The sequence below is a fragment of the Rhea pennata genome, chromosome 7 (assembly GCF_028389875.1).
Source record: "Rhea pennata isolate bPtePen1 chromosome 7, bPtePen1.pri, whole genome shotgun sequence".
NCBI lineage: Eukaryota > Metazoa > Chordata > Aves > Rheiformes > Rheidae > Rhea > Rhea pennata.
Window position 1 is genome coordinate 288,341 of NC_084669.1, and position 27,962 is coordinate 316,302.

Below are 27,962 nucleotides of genomic sequence, written 5' to 3' on the forward strand. Positions count from 1 at the left end.
CTTGGAAGTATTCACATTAACTGGGGGAGAGTGAGTGTCCCCACTCCTTACTTTTTTTCCCCATACTTTATCCAGGGATTGTTTCCTGTGAAATAACCTGGAGGAGCCACCCTGAGAGTAAACTCAGCTCCCTCCGCTCACAAGCGAGTGCTGGCTCACGGGGTGACACCATCATCTACTCCTGCACTATGACTTCTTGTCCAGGCACCCGTTGTGCTTGCAACGAATAACCCAAAGCAGAGAGGCTGCAGAGGTATCTTTTTTTAAGATCTCTTATGGCAAGTTTCAACCCACAATAAATTTTAATGGCTTGTTATAAACTTCTAAACCCTTGGAAAACAGCCTTTATCAATACAAAATTGACGTTTTTTGGCTTTTTCTGGTTTAAGCCAGGATTCTGAGGTTCTATTAACTGAACTGTGCTTTCCTGCAGTTTTCCATAATACATTTCAACTCAACTTGCCTTCCCACAGAAGGTTTAAACAAGGGTAGGTCCTTGTTCAGAGCACCAAAAAGCAAGCAGTATTGGCATTAGCTTGCTGCGGTGGGCATCAGGTTAGTCTCAGTTCTCTTCTAGCCACTAAATAGTGCAGAGAGTTTGGTGTCCAGAGTGTCCAGCAACGCTCGTCTCCTCTCCGCACCCATCCAGGCTTGGCGAGCATGGTGACGCAGGTGAAGAGCCCCATGGTATTTCAACCTCCTCAACGGTTTAACTACACTCAGAGACGAGCAAGAAGTCAGGAGTTTGAAGAATATGCTAAAATAAAATCAACTGAAAAGAGAAGCTAACCAACTGCAAGAAAGCATGGCGTACTTTATGACAAGCACAATAAAATACGCCTTTTGCTTTGCTCACTTATTAATCTTTCATTATTTTCCCTGAATCCTGGAAAGCAAGAACGGTGACTCGTGGCTACTGTGGCTGCAAAGTCTCATGCAAGGTCAGTCTCCCTAACACTTACGAACACAGGAGATTTTTAGAAACGCATGAAGAAAACTCAGCGGGCCCTCTGCCCTGAGAACCAAGCTTTGTCGTCCCAGCCGCGTCCCCCACGCAGCCGGCGCCTCTGCCGAGGCACGCCGCCCTGACCTTCCTGCGGGCCCGCGGCACGCCGGGCCGCCTCGAGGGCCACCGCTCGCACGGGAAGGCCAAATGGGTTGCAGGCTTGTCCGCCGCTGCGCTGGTGGATGGCTTCTCGAGCCTGAGTCATGTGGCACGAGAACGTCACTTTTCCAGTCGCTTGGAATACGTTTCTAACTGCCCGTGGCTCAAACGCTCATTCCTCCTCCAAACTGGAACCAGTAAACCCTGCAGCACCGTGGCACGAGCCAAGACTTCTGGTACTTCACGAGAAGATACAACTTTTAAAATAGAGTATGAAGATCTCAGACAAAACTTGCATACAAGCAAGTTCATCTAGAGACAAAAGCATAGCATTTCTCCTTCTTCTTCAAAAAGATCTTACTACTATAAAAATGTACGCCTAGATAACTGTCACCTCTTCTCTTGAAATTAAGGAGTAGGGACGCAGAAACTAACTGTATAAGATGTAGACTTATTAATACCTCATAGAATTAAAACATAGAAACATACAAAAATGTCCTTTCCATTATGACTATCACAACAGAAGGCTCATTTCAATTTTTAAAGAAAACTGAGAATATGCTAGGATCAGATTTGATAGCCCCTTAGTTTGCAACTCTAAGTACGTTAGCACTTTTGAAGACACCTAAACTAGTTTTTAGAACAGTAATAGGGTTTACCCTAATTTTTGTAACTGGAAATTCAGATTTAAAATTGAATTCTGAGATACTTCTATAGTCATACCTGAGAAAAAGTACAGCTATAGATAAACATTCCTGGTCACTCTCTTTACACAGAAGACTTTTTAATGGAAAAGGTTAGGGAAAATCTTGAAGGGGAGATCATGCAGGGCATGCGTGCGTGACGGTGCTGCTGCAGTGAATGTGAATGGGGAAGATTCTTATTTTAATTGGGATGTTATTTACTTGTAAACAATCAAATAAACAAAAAAGGAGGTTTTCATGTTTTTCATGGAGACAGTCTTCTTCTGAAGCAAGGGGGCCTGTGCAGCGCTGCCCTGGAGGACACAGCTCAGGGAGGCAGTGGCGGCGGCAGTGCCCTCCAGGCCAGCACCCACCTGGGCTCTGGGGCTGGGATCTCACGCTCCCTCCAGCACTACACACGGAGGCAAGGCAAAACATGGCTTAACAGCAACGCAATATGCTCTTGCCTATCCAAATTTATACCTGATCACAGTGTAACACCCCTGCAGTGAAGAAGCGAGAAAAAAAGCAGACAAACCACTCAGGATGAAATTATACCCCCCACAGAAGTTAACTATAAAAATGCCACTGACTTCAAAACAGTAAAGCTCTCAACTCCAGGCCAGTGATTGTAGTGCATCAACATGAGCTCAAGATGATATCCAGAGAATAAACAGTTTACGCTTATAAAAAATGAATTTATAAGTAACTTAGCCTGTTGTAACTCAAGGGGATGTGACCTTTTCCATTTATCTCAAGAGCGCATTGACTCTCAAGCATAACGCTAGCTTTTTGAGAGAAAAAAAATTTAAGTAAGCCAGGAATGAAGCTGTAGAGCTCTATGTGCAAACTGGAATATGAATTATATGTACAAATGATGAAGCAAATGAAAGACAAAAAAAAAAAAAAAAGTTATCCTAGTTGGCCTTTTATTTTTTGAGAGATGTGGAATCCATATTAAGTGAATTCAATGACATTTTAACTGAGATATTCCGCCTTCAATCTCTGGCCAACATCTTGCGATGCAACACCATAACACTATGGAAAGAGAGCAGAAGTAGAGAGGGTAATCCATAAACTGAATCAATGGACTACAATTAAAATATCATGTACTCTCTGATGGTTTGCATCTTTTGTTAAGATAACAGGCTAGTACCACCTTAGCAGGGTAAAACTCTGATAATTTTTTTTTAACCTTCATTTCACACATTCAAACCGAAGCCCATCTAGCATTGATAAAATTGCATGTATATACATGAAAAAAAGAATATAGTATAAATTGGTTATTAATTGTAAGAGCTTATCACCTAGATTTGCCCAAACATACTAAAGCTCAGGCAATTAATGTCTGCATTAAGAAATGCTGTGTAAGCAAACTATCATTAGATTTGAAGAGAAAGACAAAATACAAAGAGAAGAATGAAAGTGGAATTTTGGTCTAAATGCTTTCCCTCAACTTTATAAAGCCCAAGCTTTTATATTTAAGTATTTGCTGCTGTAAAAGTTAACATGAATTCGCTAACTAAACAGATCTGAAATACTTCTTTAAGGCTATCATTACCATCTCTTACAACTTCCTTTTAAATTCAAACACTCATTTATTAAGCCCATAGGCCTGACACAAAAAGTGACTTCAGGTCTGTCTCCCGTCAACGAAAAAGGTTTTGTTTGCTGCATTTGCAGCCCAAACTCATGTACCATACACTCTGCAGCTGAGAATATCGACATGCTTAAGGAATAGCATCATGCAGGACTGATCCTATTCTCCTTTAGTTAAAATACAAAATCAGCTATCACTGGATATATGACAAATATGGTTTATATTAATCTTATATTTACAAAAAGCACAGCAAAGTGGCCAAGTCATGATAAGCTACCCATCTCTTTTTCCAGAAGTGAAGGAAAAATGAAGGGAAAATGGAGAAAAAACTACCAGTAAATTAAACCTAAAGTTAGGCCTTATTTTTCATTTCTTTCTTTGTTAAGCAAAAAGGATCTAAATGAAAAAAAAAAAGCCCTCCTACATTAAAAACGTTGCTTTTTGCCTATTCAAACAGTCTGTTTTTACAGCTAATAGCACATTGTAGCCACTACTTCAGGAGAAATAAGAATAAATCGTACTATTTCTTCCAAGAAAACCAAGGTCCTTAGTTTCACGAACAAAACCAGGCCACTTTGTCCTGCAGCAAGTCTCACGGCAGCGATCCCCATCCTTCATCTCCTCTCTTCAGGCAAAATGTTCTTCCGACTCGGGGGCTCTGCAAGGACTTTGGAACTGAAGTAGGATTCTCTTGTCACAGGACTGAGAGTAAAATTACGGTGGATGGGCTAAAGGAAAGCTGTTTTGCTCTTTGTCTACGCATGTGTTCAGCATGTTTGTTCTACATTTCATGTTTTTATTAATGTTCTCAATGCTCTGCTTAAATTCTAAGAAATTTTGTTGTATTTGAGCCCAGCGTTAGCGTCTTGTCCACGCCACAGAGGAAGTGCCAGCTTTAGGTTTACAAAAACGTTTACTTCCTGAGCAGCGGCGAGTTTCTTACTATTTTTAGCTGTACCAAGCGCGGGAGCAGCGGGCCAAGGAGGGCGCGCACCCTCGTCCCTGCTGCCCGCCGGTGGAAGCCGGGGCGCAGCCCGGGGCTCGGTGGCCGTCGGGGGCGGAGAGGGGCTGGATGCGTCAGGCCGCGCCGCGGCTCGCGCGGTCCCGATCCCCTTCCCCTTCCCGGGGTGGCTTGCAAAACCCCGCGCCGGGAGCGAGCGGCGAGGCGGGGAAAGCGCCTCGGCGGCTGCCGGACGAGGTCCCAGCCAAGGGCTGCGCTCGGACGCCGCTTCCACCTGGGGATGCAGATCCTGTGTTTCGCCAGAGCCGGAGCGAGCTGAGGCATCTACGCGCCGCGGCCGCGCGCCCACCACTTGAACGGAGGGCAGCAATCAGCGCGGCACCAGCGTGCTCCTCCGTGGTTTGGTGCAGGAAGTGAAGGATACCACTGTATCCAACTAAAGTAACAGCGCAGTTTAGGGAGCTGGGCTCTAATTACCTGGACGTCGGCCAAAACATCTGTCTAGACCTCTTTATCCTTGCAACAGGGCTATGGGATCTTTTACGGCAAGAAGTGGTCAGGAGCTTGGTTTCTCATCCTATTCGAAAGACAACAGAACCCAGAATAACGCGACTGCTGACAGCTGTGGGGAAGGCAGACGCGGGGAGCCGTGCCGAAACGCCCGCCGCAGGCCCGCCTGAGCTCGCCGGCGCTGCCAGCCGCCCCGGACGCCGGGTCTGAGACCAAAGGCAGGGGCTGAGCCCACCACAGCCAGTACCAGAGATCAAAAGGCACCTGGGGCGTAGCCACCTGGGCTCTGATCTTGCAAGCCAAAGGAAGCTGTAGTTAATGAAACACTTCAATATTGGTGGTGTGTAGAAAACAAACAAGGGCACAAGTCAAATCTGGCTTTGGTTTTGCAAGGAAACAAAAATAAGGAATAAAATCAACAATAAGGACCGGGCAGCAGACACGCTGCCATCAGTCACTGAAGTTGGTGACTCTCCTAGAGGACTGCCCCAGAGCTTTAAAGAGCGGTTTCCTGTAATCCTAGCAAAGCCCACGTGTATGCGGGCAGGGGATGGGAGGGAAGGCATAGCTCATATTACAGGATGTTTTGTTCATTTATTTCACTGTATCAGGAAGACAAACACAAAATCTGGGTTACATCCATGGCTTGAACTATCACAGGGATTTCAGGGATGCAACGTTTTTCCCACGGGTTCATCTCCAGCATAGCACTTTCTTTACTATTCTTCTTCTAGATGATAATAGATTGGTACAGTAGATACAGCAGCTTAAAATGTTAATGAGATCAAAATACACTATTTGGATGTTAATACTCTGTGTCAGGGATACTGAGACAGCAGAGAGTACAAATGTGAGTGACTAACATTTTAATTTAGCTCCTCTTGCTCCTGTTAATTTGGTCCTCCTCTTCCATTCCCCTGAAGCACACATTAACTTAAACTGCAGTTTTAATAGCAGCGTTGGCAGTTCTCGGTTATGGCTCTGACAAACTCTCTTATTTACTTCTAATTTAACTTCTAATTCTTTTGTCTAACACCTGCCAATTTCCCCCAGGGCTTCTTCATTTCCTTACACAGTCTCACATTAAGTCATTTTCAAGCTCCCTTTTGGCCATGTGAGAAATGGTGTATCACAGGCTGCCAGCGATTCCTATGTACTTCAGCTTCTGACGTTTAAAAAAAATGAAGCAAGGCCCTCTTGTCACACAACACTTCTTCTTTTTCTGTCCCCAAAGCAAACTCCTTACAATCTGTGATCATAATTTTCATTAGCCTTTTCCTCCAATACTCTAGATTAAAGAAAATCAGGCTGAAAGTCTCCAGAAATGCCATCAGGTGGCACACATCTGCAGCAGCCACCAGTGAGGTTGGTAGATCATCCCCCAACATCTATCAGAGGAGCTAACAGCACAGAGGAGCTAACAGGAGGTGTCAGCAGCAGTTTATCACCCTCTTCGTGGATTACTGTTATACAGAAACACAGCAAACCTTCTTCCCAGCCGCCTGCTTCAACCAGGGGAAGGTGAGACCCATTCCTTGTCACGCTCCAAGGGAATGTCCTGTGGCCATCTCACTCTTCCTACGGTTTTTCACCGCTCTCTCCTGGCACTCCAAATCATCCTTGACCCGCCCTTCCTCTTCTCCAGCCCTGTCTCACTGCCCTGTTTTCTCATCAGGTAACTTGCTAAAGCTTTCCTCTTCTGCCTTCTGTGAGTCTTGGTCTCCTTGCTTGGAGACCCAGCCTGGGTCTCCAGGCTGCCTTTTGCTGACTCTTAGCTATGGCTTTCTCCTGCTCAGCTACCAGGTGACTCCTCTCTATACAGTTTTACCAATTATACCAATTCCCCATCTTTCTCCCCAGGTCCTTACCACGCAACCTTAGTGCCCATCAACTTGCCTACGTGGCTCCTCAGTCACAATTCGTCTGTTCCAGCTCTTCATGAGACCTGTTTTTCCTTTTCCCACATCTCCTTCTATCTACTAGCTTCTAATTCCTACTCACCTTTTGCAACCACTTTCTTTCCAGTTCCCAGTTTTCTTATTCCAACCCTCTTCCTCAGCCTCCTTTTGCGGTAGTCTCCTTGCTCAACCAACATCAGTTCTTTGAACAAACAACATATTTTTAAGAAGTACCAAGAAATGTCCTTCCTCATATGCTTGCAAGTGCTCTAATACTGCTTTCCTTCCTTATTTTCCCATTCTACCACTGTTACTACTTTCCACGCAGTTTCAGCTTTCTTTCTGTCTGTATCTCATTATGGAAGCTTCCCCTGGCTCTGCTTGCTCCAACTAGAAGCACAGGAGAAGAAGGCTCATTTTACTTGCCCACAACCTCACACAGCATGGCCCTTAGTAGCGGCAAGGAAAATCCTGGATTATCCCCAGTCTAGTTGCGATTTGCAAGAAACTTAGCCACTAAAATAATAACAGAAATCTCTACAGAGATTTGCAAGTATTTGTGATTTGGCCAAGAGTTCTCATCATTTCACAGGGCAAAAATACAAAGTGGGACCCAATGACTACTCACTAAATTTCAAATCTTTGCTCTAGAGCAAAGAGTCTGCAAACATCCATGGAACAACATATTTTTTTCTGGATTGTTCTGGATGCAAGGTTTACTTGGACTTGCACTTTGTTTGCAAACTGATGTACTGTTCTGGTTGACTTTTTCCAAGAAATTTTAATTCTTAAGCAAAAAATTTAAGCCCATATGGTTAAGGTTGGCAAAGCTATAAATAAGCAAAAAAAACCAGGACAACAAATAGCAAAAACAAGCACAAAGTGACAGAGAGTTTTAAAAGTAAGTGATGTCCCAAATCTTGAGACTATTTACACACAAAATGTGCCATTTGCTTTTGGAAGCCAAGAACTTCGGCTGGGACTAGCTACAACTGAGGGCGGTACCTGGAGTTTGAGCTGTACATGCACTTACGTGTTCTGAGAACATGTGTGTGTTTGATCACACATCATTAGACCTTAGTTTTCTTATTTTTCACTGAAAATTAAGGGAATTAATGTTTACTTTAAAAGAAGCACTAAACTTGACAAAATCCAATGGCAGAATATTTCTGGCAAAAAACCTCACATCTATTTCCCTTCACCTCCTTTCCCCCCGACCAGGTACATAACTAATGAAATACACTCAAAGTAGTACACATTCTGGTCTCCTGTTATCATACTCAATCAATAAGAACAATTTAGAGCAGTGGTAACCTCTCCACGCATACTTCCTTTGTCCCAAGAGATCAATATAATCAGTATCGCAGCTGGCTGGTGAGAAATAATGAGATTATGGTAACAAAAGGCAAGCTTTCCAAATTTTTTCCCAGTGTATGCCAAAACATCATGCTTTTCTTTCTGTTCCTAAAGGACAAAATATCAAGATTTAAGAATATTGTATCTGATTTAGCAGATATCTATATATATCTATGTACATATACAGGTAACATATACAGAAAGTAGTCTCTTCTCTATGGCTTCTTATACCTTTACATTAGTTTTTCTTTATGAATACAGTATTCCTTTCCATCAAAGCAACTGTGAGGTGTGACTTCTTCCTTCTTGGAAAGTGGCCATACATATTTAAAAATCTGTCAAATCTTCCTTAGATTTCTTCTGAATAGACTACCATCTACAGAAATCATGTTTTTTTTTTGATAACAGTATCACTTCTTCATGGCTAAAATTCAGTTAAAGGTATATATGAGATTAAAATCGTATACATGCATTAAAGAAGCCAAATTACTCTAACGGTCTTACTAGCAATAGAACATGTTTACTAAAGGCAAAAAGAGCAGAATGTTTGCCTGTTATGTTGTTTGTTATCTGCTACGTTCTTGTCCTCTTTCTTGATATTTCTCCGGAGCCACCTTGAGCAATGGTACTAGACTATGCACTGCCACTTCACATCTCTTTCTAGTGGGTGTCACTTGCTAGGCAGTTTTCAACAGCTTGAGGCAAAAACTTGTCTTTGCAGTTGCAATAAAGTATTTTAACAGGTTTTATGGCACAGAAGTAGCTATACATCTCTTAGTGCACACAAATGTCAGGTCTACTCTAAAAGCAGCTACGAAATACAGGATCGGCTGTAACCAACTGATGAGCACTACCAGCATGTGGATGGCTCAGTCACTGTCAATGGAGTAACTGAGGGGATGTGGGAAGATGCAAACATTTATGGTGGGAATGAAGACTGTGATCATTTCTACAGTATGTATGTGAACGCCCATATTTTATCTGCAGTGCTTTAAGGATTATGTTTTAGTGGAATAATTCAACGAACAGATTATATATGAATCTTACCTGGGAGGAAACGAGATGTCCAGTTCATACAATTTGTCTTTAAAGACTGACAGCTCTCTGTCAAATTCTAAAAGCTATAAGAAAATAGAAATAAATGTATTCACTATTTAATGTTGAACTGAAGTAATCTATAAATGCTAAATTACTAAAAATGAAATAAACGAAGACTTTGATTACATAGCTTGAGGTGTATCCTTCATACACAGCTTTTTAGAACATAGTGCAAAACACTCAATACATTCTGATAAATAAACAGTTCATTAAGAAAGGTATTAAAAACATTCCTTTTCACCTTGATGAAACAGGCAGCACTGGCTCTTTACATCAGGACCTGAATGTACACTTATTGTTTCAAGACAGCTAAATTTTTGCAATTTCTACTGGCAATCGTTTCCAAGATAAACCAGAAGTACAGCAAATTGGTATGTTAATCAGCCCACAAAAAAGTCAGCAGACATATCATATTACTTTATATTATCTTTAGCCCAGATAAGAAAGTACAATAAACACCGGGATGTGCACATCATTCTTCCTAAGCAAAGACAAGCAGTACTTTTGTACACCTGTTTTGGGTGGTGCACGTCGGATAGCAGAAAAAGAGCTACGTGACAATAAGGAAAACGTGCTCACAGGCAGCAGCCAAGATACAGTACCAGAAGCAGATATTTAATAGAGATGTTCATAAGTCTAGATTTAATGTCCTGGATAAATATTAGTCCCTGCCAAATTTGTTTTCCCATAGACCTCCACAACCTTTTGTTCATAAACACAAACCTGTTCATAAAAAGCCAATGATAACAGCCCGCGTGAAACCAACAACCATCCTGATGGACATAAATGACCTTGTTTCAGCACCACCGTTGGCGTTAAGTCTGACGTTCAAGCGAATTAGCAAGTAAAAGAAAGCTCATAATCTGCCCTGTTACTGACTGCGTCCTAGGTGCCACTTTCTGTTTGGACAAGCATGCCATCAAAACGGTGTCCCCTGCGCTGGCAGGGTGTTTACCCGCTGTTCATTAATCATGTCCCATCTCGCAGCTGTGCTGATACCATTGTATGAATGGCAGAGGTTCCCAAAGAAATAAGATCGTGTCCCCCTTTCCCCTCTGCCACCTCATAAATCATTCCTGAAATGTGCAATTAGCAGCTACTTTTACACATTAATTATCTGCGAGGAAAGCAGCTACCTGAACCACCTGCACTGCTGATTAGCTGCCTCTCCACGGCCACCCAGTCTTCCTGCAGCTTCTAGCTGCTGCGCTGCCTGCGTGATAGGTCCACGCTTCTACGCGCACATGCCAAATCACGGGCAGCTTTCCCTGTTCTGGTGCATTTCACACCTCCTTACCTAAGTAATCTCAATGGCTTCATGATATACATACACTTCAGGAAAAAATGATTCATTATGTTTATGTTTTCTGGCTATGATTCTACATTTAAGTATGCACAGACAGACATGTAGGCTTTATACGTGTGTATGAAATGGCTATGAAAACAAATGTCACCATGCTTTTCCAAATATCTCCACCATTAAAGGTAGTAGCTGCTCAATAAGAAACTAGCATAGGATAAAATTCTACTATCTCCAACGATGTTTTTTTCTTTGAAATAGGTATCTTTTAATATAACTCCTTTTTTTCTCCTCATACTAAGTAAAAAGATCACTCTAGGCAAGTGGAAGCACCAGAAAAGGAGTTTTTTTTCTGAGGTGGGAGATGTAGGATGCCGCAGAGGAGCAATGCTGCACAGAGCACAGTGGTAGGAACGGCTCACGAGAACCCCGCGGCTGTGGAGGCTAAATCCACGCGCTGTCCTCGCCCGCTAACTCAGCCGCTCGAAACCTTACTCATACCGATTGCTCTCGTTACGGTATCTCAAGGCTGTGGTCTGGAGGACTAAGTGCTCAGATCTGCAGGTTATAGTCTCCACTATCATTCAGTGAAGTTTCCTGGTATTTTTTATCTGTGCACATTGATTGTGTAGCTGTGTCCTCTGCTATGCGGATGAGCTGCTGACGCCAGCGGCAGAGGTGACAGGTAACACGAACAAGACCGTATTGTGTGCTGGACTGTCCATGAATCCCCCACGTTCTCCCAGGTAGAGGGGAATCTTTGAGCCTGTAATCACAAAGCTAAAAACTCAGGACAACCCAGCTGAACGTGAAAGCCGAACTAGGTGTCCAAAAAAAACATTTAGAAATGCTAACTGCATCTGAAAAAAAATCATGTTCATAGGAAAAAGAGTTAAATATGTTGACTTCAGTGGATTATTTGCAGAGACTTTAATTTTTGCTATGTTTCTACTATATGACACATTTTCTCCCTAGATATTGACACAGAAAACTCGTATTTGCCTTCTTGTACCAGTATCTGTAACCTTCTGTTCAGAGGTGCCCTCAAACTATGCAAAGAGACATCTCGCTCACTGTTATGCACAGAACTGACCACCTCTTCAGATGTTTCGCCTGTGCAGTGGGAACCTACTTAAGAGCTTTTCTTATCCACCTCATACCATTGCAGACAGTGGAACGGTGACGGGCAGAAACGATGAAATTTTGAATTGTGTATTTTGAGAAAATGCCAGTCAATTTTTCAGTAGAAAACCTGTTTTAACTATTGCCTTTTCAGTGTTAGTTTTTTTTTTTTTTTTTTTTTTTTTGTAAGCCCTGAGTTATCATTCAAGCCTGTATCTCAAAATGCAAACTTATTAGTGAAAAGCTGGAGAGTTCACTGGGCCTTGACATAACTAACCGTAAATGCTGCAATATACTGTCCTTCAACCCAAGCCAGCAGGAGCAGCAGTACCAGCAGGTACCTTTTCATTTCACTGTCTTTATTTGCTTCATGGCACTTACAGGGGTGTCTGGATTTCCTTGGCACTGGAGCTAACTACTAAAAATTAATACAGACCCATCCCATACCAAGCAGTATGGGGTAATGTCTTTATTTTCAAAGCACATACCATTATTTTTTAATAGGACAACCTAAATATATTCCATTCATGCCAATTTTCAGGACAAATATCTCAGTTCTTTACATACTGTAGATTAAACAGCATTGTGAATAATGTCATTGCTGTAGGAGTAATCATGAATATGTCTATTCACTCCAAATGACATGGAAATGACAAAGAAATTCATTTCAAAGCCTAAAAATCAATATATTGTTCCATTTAATTTACTCATTATATGATGATCCTTAAGAACCAAACCTTTAAGGTGTGACACAATGCACTGGGGTAATTTCAGCAATCACACAGAGATTTTAAAATACTGTAGCTAGAAGTTAATTCAAGAACTGTATGTCACAGACAGTTCAGAAGAGGGTTTTTGTTTCCAAACTCAGTTTCACCAATGCATTTATAGGTAAATGACAGGAAGAATAATGCAGGGTCTATGTTTTGTCTGGCTTTGAGTTGCTGGTATTATGTCAAGATACTTGGCCTACAGTGTCCAGTGACCAGCTCAACAGGAATGTTTGATCAACACCTCCCAAAGGAAAATGCCAGCCATACATACAGTTAACGTACCTACAGCTACACGGGGACAACGTGCAGAACGAACAGCTGTCGAACACATGCGCTGCACGTCCACTGACACGTGCTTACAAGAGAGAACTCAGACGGCAGAATATTATTTTTAAAAATACGTTAAATTTATCGATAGGAAGTTATGTGTTTCTATTGAGCGAACTTTTAGAGCCAAATATTTCCAATAGTTCACATGGGCAAGCTCCTGTGGCCCGGAGCAGGAATTTGCTGATATCCATGAAGTTCTCTGCACAGAGTTAAGGAATGACATCATTTGCACTGCAGGATGTCCTAGGGGATTGCACGGGTCAGCTGCAGTGCCATCACCTCCTAAAGCACTTGTTAAAACTGGTGTTTCTCCAGCTGCTTATAAAAGCTGCTGAAGAGATGTTCCTTCCTTTTTCTTTTAACTCAAACTATCATGGAACATTTATTGACATGCAAGGATGAAGGAGAAAGGAATATATGATTCCAGCGTACAGCACCAATACACCCCTGAGTAAGAGGCACGTGGGCAGGGGTGGATGGCTGGTTTTGGTACTGCGCAGAGCTTTCCCGTGGGGATTCCAGCAAGGTCTCTCAACCCCAGGCTGAGTGTGGGCTGCAGACCGCGGTCCCTACAGCTGTTGGTGCTGCATGCAGTAGGCAGCATGTATTCTGGCCAAAAGTAACATTTAACTGGAATATCAAATTCGACTATTATTTAGCTTGACAGTAATCAAAGGATTATAACACAGTTTAGATAGTTGTAGAAATCAAGGCAATTTTGCTCACTTCAGTTTAAAGCAAATAGGCACCCTGAAAAGGTCAATGTCCATCAGCATGCTGCAATGAGCCGCCTTGGCTAAAATCACAGAGGTATGAACCCTCTAAAACAGGGCAACTTAATTCAGTCATTGGAGTAGAACAAAGGCAATTACTCATCAAGACCTACAGACCAAAGTCAGAGCATTGTTGGATCAGAAGGTGATATTAGCAGCATTTATCAAACCCATCTGCAGGACCCACCAGAGAATTCACAGCTGTGAAAGGGAAATGAAGTTTCGGACCAAAAAAGGAGATGAGCATGCAGAAATGACCTTAGAGAATTAAACTAGGTGGACAGTGGTCAATGTAGCTCCTTTGCCAGTCTTGCATAACACACAGTTCTTTCAAAAGACTTTGGAAATACAGCAATTTTATCCAGCTTTCCAATCAAAGAAAAAATACTCAGGAACTAATTCAGCAGTCTACTGACTTCAGAAAAAGGTCTGTGGAAATGCTGATCCCTCCCACTTTATGAATAATGGTACAGTAGCCATGTACCATTTGCACTACTTTTGTAATTATTATATTTCTGCATATTTCTGAGAATTCACCCTGAATGACAACGTTGTCAAATCACCAACCCCCATGTAACGTAGATACATGGCACTGCACCAACTATAGCGCATATATATGCACCACTGTTCATAGCATTAGAAGAGTTAAACACAGGGAGTCTAAGATCACTGGCACCAAAGACTTCATGTACCTGTACTAATCCAGAAGATCTCTGGCTCAATGGGAAGCTTCCTCAGGAAAACACTGTAGTGTTCTTTCCTTTTTTTGGCTCATATGCCTATCTCTCTTGGGAGACATTCCAACTGCTTAAAAGACATGAACATTTTTCAAATAAGCATCTTACTCTTTTCCCCACAAAACTGCCCTGGAAAATGCAATTAAAAATATTTCTCTTTGAGAAATATGTAGGTTGCTTAGTGCCTCGGATGTCTGCTGGCCTTGTGATACACCCCAAAATCACGTAAAATACTGCTTTCAAAATTCTCCATTGAATTCTCCATTCTCCCTTACCCCAATGTAAGGGTGTATGCAGCCCTTACATTTTCCAGCAGTGGTTGTGGCCCTTTAGAAACTTCACATGGTTGGATTCTGCATATACTGTTTGCTCTCCTTGACCACCCTCTGTGGGCTCTCCGGTTCCACGGAGCCGAGGACGAGGCCAGGGGCATCCTATACGCAGTGTGGCCGCCCTTGGCCTCCAAACAGAGAGTGCAGCTCCTGTCGGAGAGGGCTTCCTGGCGAGCAGCAGCTCTCAGGGACTTCTCCAGTTGGGCCAAGTGTGAACGTGCCTCTCCTCTCTCCTGACAGCGAAAAATGGCACATCTGTCCCATCTCTCCCTGGCTAGATCCTTGTACCTGCACTGACTTCAAAAATCTGCCTCTGCAAAACTGCACTGAGGCAAAATTGCCTTTTCAAAAAGTTTGCAAAAACAGATGCTTTAACGTTACTGTAATTCTTCTAAAAGGAATTATAACACATTGTATGACCTATATGCATCATAAACTGTGCAACAGCTGATAATTAGCTCCTTGGTAACGGTGATCCCAAGCAAGCAGTTTCCTTCCTCTGTCTCAATTTGCCCTTATACATCATACTCGAGATTCTGCCCGGCCAGGGGCTGGCGGCTCAGTGGATAAACCTCTGCCTTTTCACCCCTGGGATCACGGTTCAAGTCAAACCCTGATGAAATGCACTTGATCGTCCTAATCTAGTTCTTAGTGGACAGTATTCCCATTATCTTTAAAAGGGTCAGAGCCAAGGCCGTTGGGAAGAGTGCATTGTGCTATATCTTGTCCGTTGATTAATACATTTTCAGTGATGCCAGATCCTTAACCTCCAGGAGCGCACGTATTCTCACAAAAAGCTTAATACAGATCCCTCATGAGTTACGCCTTTCTCTTCAATCCCCGTATCTGCCTTTCAGGACTGCCTGGGAATATTAAAATAAATAAATGATCAGAAATAAATTACTGATCATTTAAACAGACATTTACCTGAATTGTTTTTAATAACACCTCTAAGTTAATTAGTGTAACAACAGATTACTTTATGTCATTACTTGGCCCAGGGAGAACAAGACCCTTATAACTCAACCCATTTTTATAGCACATTCCGATCTTCCTCTCGTATCATATTAGTCAAAGCTAAACAGACATCCAGGATAAAGGGCATCAACCCTTGAGGACCTGTTTCACTGCCAGCGGTACAGAAATTGAATAAACTGCTGTAGAAGTTTGCTGCTAGCTCTTTGCAATATGAGGGTTACTGAAAGGTTTTTGACAACTGAGAGCAACATTGCTTTCTTGAGCTGCGTTTTTTTTATATACATAAAAAAAGAATAAAAGTAAGAACACGGAACCACTTTCATTTCACAGCATGTAGAAGCTGCAGATCACTGCGCTTTCCTGCACAATTATCAGGAACCTGCTTTAAAATTAACGCTGAGGATGGCAGTTTCTTCCGAGCCGCCCGGCGGGCAGGCGCGGCCAGCAGCCTGGGGCCCCTGCTCGGCCCCGGCACGTCCGCCCCGGGCGTGAGATGGGCAGCGCCGGCCGCAAACCAGCCCCGGCTCCCGCGGGCGCTGAGGGACAAAGCCGGCTGAGGTCCTAGTGAGAACGGCATCGGGCCGAACGCTTAGGTAACTCTCTAATTGATCAATTTACTAGACGGTAACAGTTGAATTCTTAAGGAGAATACACTGGCTTCCATGTGCATTCATTCTTTACTATGGTTCGTGTGTAATATAGGAATGCATGAACCATTTCTCATTTGTGATTGCAGTTAAAGATTATAAAACGATTCTTAATGATTTAATCATGCTCCTGTAGTTGTTACATTTTTTTTAAATGTTCTTAATATATATTTATTTAACTATCAGAACCAGCATTTAACTCATGTTTCTTTTGTTTAAATCAATAACATGATTACGATTTTTTCCATTAAATAACTATCTCTAACTTGCCTTTGTTTTGAATATTTTGAAATGAAAGGGAACTCCAATACAGAAGATATTACATACAGAAGATACAAGAATATATGAATGCACATAGAAGATATAATAGGTACAGCCTGATTTATCATAAAGAATTTGGAGAAAAAGAGATAAAAATGTGAGGCTCCCACCAGCACCCTGAGTGGTTCTGAGTTTTTCTGCTTCAAAAGCAACAACTTAAACTGGAATCTGTACAACACTATATGCTATATAATCCTATACGCTGCACCTCCCTCTGCCCCAGCTTTCTGATTCCCTTTCCGTAACGTCCTTCCCCAAAGTATCCAGCTGCTGCACAGTGCTTTGCACTTAACAGAGATGCATCTGGTTCTGCTGACGTAGTCTAACCTCGATATGTGCAAATATACGTATTAAATATTAAGGCAGTTTTACACTACTGTTACAGCTTGAAAATAGAGCTTCTCTTTTTCTACCACTACACATATGAATAAATCTGGCTGCTCTTTTTTTGAAATAAAGGAATGGTCATTGCACCTTGAGGGGGGGAAAAAAAAGGTAATTGCTGAAGTTCAGAAAAAAAATCAGACCTGACAGAGTATTGCACTCATTTCAAAATGAATTTCTGTTGAACAGATAGTTTGTAACTATATCATATTTTTCATAAAAAATATCCATTTCTATATGTATCTTAAGATTCTTTTTGTTGATTACAACGTAAAAAAGAAAGAATAACTGTGCATGGACAATGATAAAGTAGCCTGTTGATAATAAATATTTGTCAGGTCTTGTCACATCTGTACACATTCCACTGTTACTGAAGAGACACCACACTGATAAAAAAAAAAAAATCCCTCCAAAAAATCAATGGATTTTGAGCTAAAGCAGTTGCTAAACACACAGAAAACATCTTTATCCAACAGCCACAGTGCTGTGAAAATTCCCAAGCCTTGCATTGGTACAGCTAAGGAAAATTTAATCTTCCCAAATACTCATCAGGGCACTCCATCCTGCAGACCTGACAGCCCCACTTATAATTAATTATACAATTTCGATGGGAATATCGACTAAACAAAGCTATAAATCATAGAAAAAGTCAATAGGCATGGACACATTCAATCATGTCCCGACCAATGATTACTACTCTTAAAATACAATAATTATTTTCAGGAGCCAGCTTGAATTAAATTTCTGTCAGGCTGGTACAAGACCGGCGGTTGATGAAGGATGCGATGGATTTTTTGGGTTGAATTCGGCACGGAGACATTCATCCTTTTAGATAGGTAGTTTGTTTTTAGTGATCATGGTGCTGCGTGTTTAACTAGACCATGAAGATTAGATTATCTCCAATGGCTCATTATATCGTTTATCTTTTTCTTCCATGTTTTATCTGGAAGATTTCCTGCTTCTTGGTGCATGAATGAAAAGACTGCTGATTTTGCAACGGAACGCGCTTACGTGCGATTCCGCCTGTGCCTGGGCACGCCACTTCCACGTACGTAAAGTCAACCGGCAGTCGCCCAAAACACTGCTAGGATGCGGTGAATGGCAGCCACCAGGATAACTCTGCTCAGCTTCAAAAACTTACTGACATAAAAATCAAAATGACAAACACCATTTTTAAAAAGTGCATCAAAAATGGTAAATTTACCTGTAGAAACTGCAACTGGGATTAGTGTTATTACTTAGTACTGAATGTCCCCAAAACAGAAAAACATCCGTGAAAAGACAACTGTTATGTAATTCCCAGATTTTTTTTCACTTTGTAAATGACCCCCCCCCCACACCCAGCCCCGGAGCTATGCTTTTAGGACACACCGCCCGCAGGGGTGTTTCTCGTGGCGAGCGCACACCGTGCACGGAGGACCCGTGCTGCGGGACAGCCGTCACGACGGACGGCAGGGACACCGGTAAACGCTGAACGGAGGAGGGCATCTCCACTCTCCTCATCGAGCTCTTCTGCTGCCGAGGAACGAGAGAGACGCCCCGGCTTCCCACCCGGATCAACCTCCCGGGTGTAGAAAACTCAGGAACAGCAAGGGCGACGAAGAGGGCGCGGGGTGTCCTCCTGGCCGGGGATCCCTGCAGCCCTCCAAACAGCCCCGCTCGACCCGCAGCGCGGACATACCGCAGAACTGCGCGCGGCCAGCAGCCCAGCGCAAACTTCGCATTACGTACAACGCTACACTTTGAAATAAAATCACGTTAAAGTAGGTATACAGCCATTCCCCACAGCAAAATTGTAGTCCTAACCACAAATCAAAATGTTAGTGTTTCCTATCTGCTTTCTCCTCTTACAAAACCCTATCTGACTGCCCAAATAGTGCCAGTCTGAGCAGGGTTTCGGCTCTCTGTTCCTTTTTCTTGTGCTTTTCTGTTTTCTTTGCACACTCAGAGGATGCAGATATTTTGAGAACAGTTTCGCAAAACTTAGGCTTTTTTCTAAGTTACTGTTTCGCAAGACAAAGAGCAAGTAAACAAACAGGATGCTTGAGGAAAAAATGCAGACTAGGGAACAGAAAAGATGAGTGATTTGGGAAGAATATTTCATTTACATTTTTTCTATGAAAAAGAAGGTAAACGAAAAGATGTCAAACTTGAGAAGTTATACACAAAATAACTGGGTAAGTGAGGAAAAAGGTTGAAGGGGTTATCCCGTGAGATGAATTAACTCTTCTCATTCTGTATACAGAAGGACTGATAAGGATAAAGGGCTGATAGACAAATGCAATTTGTATGTCACTTCCATCTTATTCCTTCAGTAGTGTTTAGCCACAAACTTACCGCAGTGCCATTGTTATCTCTAAAAACATCTTGGTTAAAATAGTCAAAGAGCTTCTTTTCTAACTGTAGCATAACCTTAAAAAAAAAAAAAAAAGAGAGAGAAGAAAGGTCAGACAAGCTCTCTGACTCAGACCCCCAATCCACAGTGACCCTTTTAGAGACATACGACCCCTTACAGCTACGTAACGTTTCTAGGTGTCTAAAGCTCCTTGTCACTTTGCCCATTTCATTGACTGGCAATCAGCTAAAAAGATCCAATTAAGTGAGCATTAGGTGTGACAACCCATACCCCTTCCCTCCCTCCAAATTATCAGTTTTAAACAACTATATTCACGCTTTGCAGAAAAGAAAGCGAACATTCAACAGTGTTTCTGTTTACACATGGTTTACAGAGGGCACTAAGTTATTTACCTTTCGGTCATTATCAGATTCACGAAATATTAGCTTGACTACTTCATTTGTGTCAGCTGCCCGGATAGTCTGCATGGTAGCCTTTGCACAGAGTGTCTAACAGAAAACACAGAGGGAGAAAAGGGAAACCAGTTTATGTGAGAGATCAGAATACAAAACATTGCTAATTTAACTGACTTATGCTCATGACAAGTCTAAAACAATAAACTGATTGCTGTTTGGAGAGAAACAGACAATATCAAGAAAATATCAGGTGGATAAGGCAAATACTCATTTAACTCATTACCATGCACACAGGTTCTTTCAGAGGTCTGATACTGTATCTTGCTTTACTTGTAAACACCCTCAAAAGCCATTTCCTTCAGCTCATGACTCCCCAGACCTCCTGGTTGGTGTGTCGCATTCCTAGAAACTGATAACTGCATTGGCACAGCTGCAGCCAGCTCCTGCATGCAAGAACGTCCCCCTTATCATCACTGTTCCAAGCATAATTTAAAAATCCCAGCAACAATTTCATAATCTAATAACAAGTTTCAAAGCTTATTCCCAGCAGCAAAATTACTCATGCAACTATCCTTTTATATGAGACAACATTTGAGGATTGGGTGTCTAAAACTTATTACAAATTATGTTTTATTAGGCTCAGAGATACGAATTTCAGAGGAAGTGTCGTCAGGCCCTGTTCAATCGCCCAGTTCTGCCAGTTGTGGCCCAGTTTTAATGACACAGTTGACCTAGAGAGTAACATCGGGTTGGTTACTTTTGAAAGGCTTGCTCTGTTGTGCTGTAACTCCTGAAAATCTTGAACGTTCAGCAAAGCAGGTAACATTTAACCTCAAAAACATACTTTAGATTTGCTGCATCGATGCTTTTGGCAGAACCGCTCCACAGCTGCGCGGTTTGCGCAAAGCTGCTGGTCGGCGCTATCTCCTGCTGCGGCGGACGCCGTGCCCGGGCGGCGGGCACCACGAGGCGGAAGCGAAGGGGGAAGCGTGGGAACCCCGACGGGGCTCCGAGAGGCAGGGGACGGCTGAGGTCGCGCACGGCACCCGCGCTCGGCATCCTTCGCTGCGGTCCAGCTGCCGGCTGCGGACGGAGATCGACCCCGGGTACTGGCAAAGACACCCTCCTGAGCAGGGGCTTATTCTGGTAGAAGACAGGGCAGAAGAAACGGACCCAACGAAGAACAGGGAAGAGGCGCTTTCCCTGCAGTCCCTGCTCCGCTGCCTTCCATAACGGCCAAGCAAGATTTTCATTTTGTGTAGTATTTGCTTATAAAATAAATATGTTCTGTGGTGATAGGGAATTTCATAACCTACTACATGTTTCTGTCTTTCCTAAATACAAGTACATATATCGGGACTTATTTTTAGAAGTGCAATGGCTATCAGAGCCAATGCTATGAAACTACAGCTTATTTCTCTGTTCTCCATCTCACCCCATTCTGATTTTATTTTGAAGGAGACACAAAACACATATTTTAAAGAAATCCATCTACTTCCAAACATTCTAGCTCTCAGGTGGGGTTACTGGTGCTGGGGTGCAAACAACCCGTACTGGCCTTCTCTTTCATTTGATGGAAAAGCATTTAAAAATGATCCTTGAGAAAGGGCCCCACGTGCTGCCATCGCACAAAAAATAAGCAACAAGCTTGGCAATTTCATTTTTAAAGACCAGTAACTTGCAGGCAATGCAGTAAAAATAAAACACACTTTGATTTTTTCCCCTTTAATTCTGCGTGCCGAGCAGGAGGCGACTCCTCACCTTGCTGAGCTACCTCCTCTCCCAGGAGCTGCCTCCTCCCCACACAGTGCCACGGCCATGGATTACGAACGTCCAGGCAAACAGCCTGGCAAAACCATGGCGCAGACGTGCTGCAGGTGCATGTGGAATCGTAGTTCCCACCTGAGCAAAGAAAACCGGTCACGGGAGCGCGGGCGCGGGCTGGCCTCGGAGAACTCAGCTCCCACTGCGGGCTCCTCGGGCGCTTCTGCCGGAGCGGAGGGAAGGTGCCGGGAGCAGCTCGCCGCGCGCAGCTCCTCCTGGCCCGGAGCGGAGGAGCCCCAGACCATCTCAGAGGCTGCCGTCGTGGCAGCGCTTACCAAGGCGCAGGTCACGGGGGTCCTGCCATCTGTGCCCGCGCGCCTTCCCGCGAGGCAATCCAGCAGCGAGCCGGTGCCCGCCGCGCTCCCTCCGGCACCGGCCATTGACATTCAAAGCACAGATTAGCCGATCGGGTCAAGCCCCCCAAAACAGCGCTTTGGACTCATGTGTCACAAATCAGGCTGGTCGCCTTTAAACAGCACACCAGATTAGAACAAGCACCCGAACAAACCAAAGCGGAAAACCCGCCGCTCTCTAAGGCGGGTTTCTAAAGCCCTAACAAATCGCTCCATCTTTCACTCATTTAAACCTTCCAAATGAGGGTCAATACGGTCCCCTAGCATCCAAATGCTAATGCGCTTAAGTGCGCTTAAGCAGCTTTCCAGAGTGAATGGGCCAAAGAAGGGCTCGAAAAGACAAGGCAGAGTTACTGTCACTGTCAAAAAGTCATTGTAGCCACCCCCGGAGTGGTTGCAATTCAAGAAATTCATGATTTCTGTCTCTTAAAGGCATCTGCTTGAGAACATTTCTTTTTCAGAGCTGCTTTATCTCACAACTTCAGGCCTGCTCTAAAAGGAAAAAAACCTGATCGACTCTTGAGAACCAATAAAGAGAAAGGACCCACATACCTTATTGCTTTCAAATTTCACACACACAAAAAGTTACCTTATTCACAGACAAAAAGTGATTGGGCAAAGGTTCATTTCTTATACAAGCTGCAGCATTCCTTTTTTCCTCCTCCTTTCAGTTTCTACAAAGTCGTAGTCACCCAAGCAGAAAACTTTCGGGAACATGTGCCTTTTTAGACATGTCTACTTATGAAGGGATTTTCTGTTGCTGGTAAAGAAAACCAAAATGCTATGAAAACACACTGTTTCTTTTCTGGTGTTCCCTCAAGGGTGTCCTTTTGCAAAGCTGGAAGAGGGGAGACCAGATACCGAAATCCTCTACCAAAGTTATCTTTCACTTTTATCCTTTTTCTTTTGCAACCCGAGTTTTGCCACAAAGTTTGCAGGAGAGCTGTATTCAGGTGCAGCCCTGGCTGGGAAACGCAGACGGGTCTCGTTCCCGTGTTCGCACGGGCTGTCCACACAGGTGGTGCTGCACGGCGCTTTTAAAGGAATCTTTTACAGTAATTTGTCTGGATTGAATTGCAGAACACAGCAGTAACTTGTCTGATAACTACCTTGGGGCTTAATAAAAATTTACTGTTGCGTAAAGTCGGGAGCGCGAGTGCTTGATACTGACAAGTGACAAATCCAGAATTGCCTCTGAACTCCGCAGTCCTCGGGAAACGACAGCTGTTTAATTACAGCCTTCAAAACACTTCTGCTTCTGTATACACGCAACACATTAAAATGTTTTACACTACATCTCTGCATATTTACACTGAGAAGCAACACTTATGTACATTAAAACACAGTCACCATTCATTAGATGTATGGAAACACCCCAGTGTTGGGAACTGCGCTATCGTTTCTTGCTAGCAGAGCTCTGCTCAAAACCATGGCTGACTTTTCACTGATTTTGCCCCTCCTGCTTTCTATGCACCCTGGAGAAACCTGAGCATACCTCCTCACGTGTGAGCTGACTTACTGCATGCTTGCAACTATTTCAACACATTTTCTTGTAGAAAAAAGCTGCATTCAAGCAGGTACAGATTCAGACTTTCCTACTGCCTCCGCCTACTGAATCTAAAAGTGTGCATTATTTTTCACAATGATCTGAATAATCTTCTTACGACTTACTACTACTTGAATTGTTCTACCAACAGAAGTGTTGAATACATCAATTTCTCCTTCATAGTGAGAAAAGTTTTAGCAATAGCTGTGACCGCAACTTTCAGTGAGCCGCACGGATTAAATCAGAAGTGTCTCCTGTCAAAAGTAGCCAGGGGAGAAGTGCAGATGCTGAGTGATAAGATGCACCAACTGAAATCGTAAGGTCTTGAACACATGAGCAACCAAATACAATAAATTGTATATAACAAAAAACAAAAGATAATCCAGTTACGAATTTTGTGGATTCTGGCAGGATGAAAAAGACATGTATCATCCAATTATGAAAGTGAGATACTTCTTCTGAAATGCTGCTCAAAAACCCAAATCAATCTGACACTGAATTAGAAAAAACAAATACTTTTTTGTTATTATCTGGATGCAAATCGTATTTGAAACAATCAGAGAAGTAAAAGATTTGCTACTTTGGGAATAACAGGTGCATCTGTCTTGCTCAGGCTGCTTTTTATCTCTGAGGTGTTGGTATGATTTCCTGGGTATTGGGAATATACTAACAGTAAAGTCACTAAATCTTGTCACGTAAGAAAAATCAAATTCACAAGTCTGAGAAAACCAGAGTAAAATGTAATTTTCAGAGTCAATGAAACATATGCATTTAGCTACAGGATAATTAAAATTTCTAGCATTTTTAGAAATACTTTTGTATCTGCCATTAAAATGGAGATTTATTTCAGCTAATGTTTTACAATTGTTGCAAACAGGGCAATTTCAGAGCGAAATTCCCCAGTGCAAGGCAATAAAAACCCACCTGAGAGGAAAAACCTTCTTTTTTAATCTAAATAAAAGCCCTTCATTTAGAGTAAATTTTAACTTTTGTTAACTTGCTTAACTATATGAAAGCAGCAATAATGCCTCAGAGAAGTTACTATCTTCTGAACACTAACAAGCTTCCAGGAGCAGGAATTCCTCTCAGTAGTGACACACAAGCAGGACAGAAAGCAGATATGAAATAGCACAAGTGAGTAACCAGCTTAAGCATCCAAATGACTGTTTTACTATCCGACTACTCTTTGTGGAGCAAGTTCAACAGAAGCAGGCACAATGCACGGGCTGGGGGGACGCAGGGTGAAGGCTCTTCCACCACTCTCTTCTCTCCTCTCAGTACGTTGTTTATGCAGTATTCACCAAGCGCGTCTTTTGATGGCAAATCAGTGTGAATCACACTATACTGCCGCTTGTATTCACTGCTTACAGCAGCACCAGTCTATCACTTGTGAAAGCCTGGTCCAGAAGCTGCTCAAGACCTATAGAAGCACTCTGGTCTCCACTGTAGGACCAGATAGCAAAGGGAAATTTCAGTTTTGAAGTATCTCTCTGGGAAGTGGCTGTGACCAAAAAGCTGCACACCAAGCCCCTAACTTTATGCTTCCAAAGATTTCCTGTGGCAGTAAACTAAATGATCCCTTTTGGTAAAAACTTGCATTTCTCTGGGCTCAACTTCCAATTAGCAGCCTTAAGGTCACTATTAAATACATTTTATTGTCCAAAAACTTAGATCATACATGAGAGTATGATTAAGATATTATAGTAGGCAACGCAAGGCCATTTCCATTAGTCTTCAAGTGCAGCACCGAGTAAACCAGGAGACTGCAGTTTGATGCATAGTCTGTCCTGCTGCATGTTACTGCCTGTGCTGTACGTAAGGGTGATGCTCTCTTGTCATTTATAAACCTCTGAACCTAAACTTTGATGTTCTTGGTTTTCAGCTGTGCAACTGTCCTAATCATTGTTTTCTTCTTCAGTTGGTTCAGTTAGATACTACCTTGCACATCATGGTTTAATTGTAATGTTTTCACCAGCATCCAATATCGAATAGAGGAACCCTGATATTCCTTTCTCACCTACACGGATCCAAAGAAAAAGAAAAAAGGAGAACTGTTCCTCACGCTCCTAGATTTCTTCCAGTGGAAGTTTTTCAAATTGGGAAAGAAGCTTTCATTAGACACTCTGTGGTGCTCTATCCTAAGTAGCTTTGCAAATGTAACAATTTCCCATTTTGTAACTATTTTTTCAAATACTAATGTTAAATGGTCCATTTTTTCTTAATGTTTGCACTACTATTCTTTCCCCCCACCCTTGTCGGGTGTATCTCCTCATAGGAATTCAAAAATCAGGAAAGAACTCCCTTTGCCATCACAAATACTCACCTGCATGGCGATCAGCTTCTGGTTTTCTCCAACTCTTTCTTCTGGTCAGATTCCACATCTTTCTGCAGTCTCTTGTCTCATTTCCCTGACTGTGATTGCAAGTGTGAGTTCAGCTCAGCACCTATGTATGGAGCCGTAACCAACTTATCCTGAAATTGGCACCAGGAGCACGGGTCCTCTGCAAGCCAAGGTGAATTTTTTTTCCTTCTCCTCTTTTTAAGCTCTCAGCTTAAATTGTCTCACTGACATCAACAATTTGTTTCAAACAACATATTCAGGGCTTCGATTAAATCTGGATAAACTTTGCAGCACCAGAAGATCTGGAACTTTCTGCTACAAAAATCTCTTCCCTCTTCCTTGTCATTTAGCATCATTACTTGATGTCAAGCAGAGTCAAAGACAACGATATACTTTTCCTTAATTATGGGAGCTGCAATAATCCCTCTGTCCCTACAGAAATCCTTTATATATATATATATGTATACATATATATATATATATGTATACATATATACACTCTTGCCCCATAATCTGTAAACCTCCTGGGATTTCTTCAGACATTCTTCTATTACTTTTCTTCCATTATTTTTTTCTGCTCTGGTCAGGCAGGAATACCAGCTTGAAATCTTTCTCTTGGAAACCCTTAGAGCACTTGCTCTTTTTTGCTCCAGCTGACTAAGCAGAGGGCTGTATGTAGTTTCTCTTAAACAGAGCACTTGGGGAAGCACACAGGATGGGTGACGTGAATCAGTTTCTGTAGAGAAATGTAAAATCCCTTGTTTCCCTGAATTCAGGAGGAATGAAATAACAGGCTGCATCTCTCCTTCCAGCTAAGCTGCTTTTATCCAACTGTCAGACTTTCAAGAGTTTTCCATTTATTTTCATTTTAACAGCAAACCGGCCTGTGAACCCCACCTGCCTTGCAATTGCCTTTGTTTTGAACAGTGAGATTTGCCTCCGCTGGGGCTGAGGGTGCTCTTGTTTCTGCTGCTTCCGTGTTGATGGTTTCTTACAACTGTAAGCACTGGAACATGGGAGAAATAACATGAAAAACTTGAGCCAACACCTAAAAAAAATTCTTTGGTGCTTCCCAACTCACTTCCAGAAAACATGGTGGCTGCAGGCTCCAGATACCTGCTGTTCCCCAGCTTTGCTCTTCCCCACGCCTGGGGGACAGTCCGTGGGGGACCGCGGGGGCATGCGCCCCTCCAGCGCACAGCCGTGAGGACCACGTGTGCCGCTATCCACATCAAATGGTCACAGGCATATACTGGAAGGTAGGAGAGATGTTAACACTCTTCCACAGCTTCCCCTCTATGGGAAAAGGTGCCCTTCTTCCAAGTCTACTCCACCACCCAGCAAACTTAACAGGAAAAGACATGTCCACGTTGCTGTATCCTGTTTTCTGACCCAAACAAGTTGTCCAAATGGGAAGTGAAACTGAGTTAATAATTGGAACCAACGATTTTGCAAAGGACTTCCCTGATCTTGCAGGACAGAGCCGCTACTCTTCTACCTTAACCTTAAAGGCTGTATTCTCAAGACATGAACCATAAGACACTATCACTTTTCCTTTCTGATGCATCAGCAACGTGGAACTAATACCGTTTCTTCAATTTCCACTACAACACTGTTTCTGGCATTGAAGATGATGTTATATCTGCTCACCTAACAATTTAGTGCAAGCCTCTGCCACGTCTGCCCTCACTTCATTAAGAAAGGAAAACCTTCTGCAGGAGTGACCTACAGTCAACTTCCCTTGACAGCAGGAAAAAAAGGACTTGGTGACATCCATGCAACAGCAGAATTCTCAAAATCACCAAGAAAAGAAAACTTGGAAGCTCACCAACAACGTCTGATGAAACACTTTGTCCACACACCTCTTTGGAGATAAACACTCCTAAAGCCTTATTTAAAGTACACATGGAGACTAAGATATGATTTTAGACAAAATTGACATAAAAAATTACGATCAAATAATATTCAACTGTTCTTCTCACAAACATGCCTTCATTTTAGTGTGGTTAACAGTGATAAAATAATTTCTTGTTAAAGAACAAAATAACTGCTATAAACAATTCTGTTAATTATCCTGATGTTGAGAAGCCTATTCAAAGTTTCTGCTTTGCCTACACCACTATATCTAAATTAATGCACGGTTTGTAATGAGCATTTTAAAAATCCTTCCTGCAAAAAATTGCATGATGAAGTATGTCATGTGACAGATTTGTGCATGAGGACTACAGTGGCCAGCTCG

General features: G+C 42.6%; 1 protein-coding gene across 2 annotated transcripts in view; it reads right to left on the minus strand.

The window, feature by feature from the left end:
* Positions 1-27,962, minus strand: part of INPP5A (inositol polyphosphate-5-phosphatase A) — a 228,778-nt gene that overhangs the window by 14,087 nt on the left and 186,729 nt on the right. For both annotated transcript variants that reach the window (XM_062580058.1, XM_062580059.1), the window contains exons 10-12: positions 19,657-19,752; positions 19,246-19,320; positions 9,161-9,234 (exon numbers count right to left, since the gene is read on the minus strand). In XM_062580058.1, the coding sequence (XP_062436042.1) occupies positions 9,161-9,234; positions 19,246-19,320; positions 19,657-19,752 (245 nt within the window). The remainder of the gene's footprint in view (positions 1-9,160; positions 9,235-19,245; positions 19,321-19,656; positions 19,753-27,962) is intronic.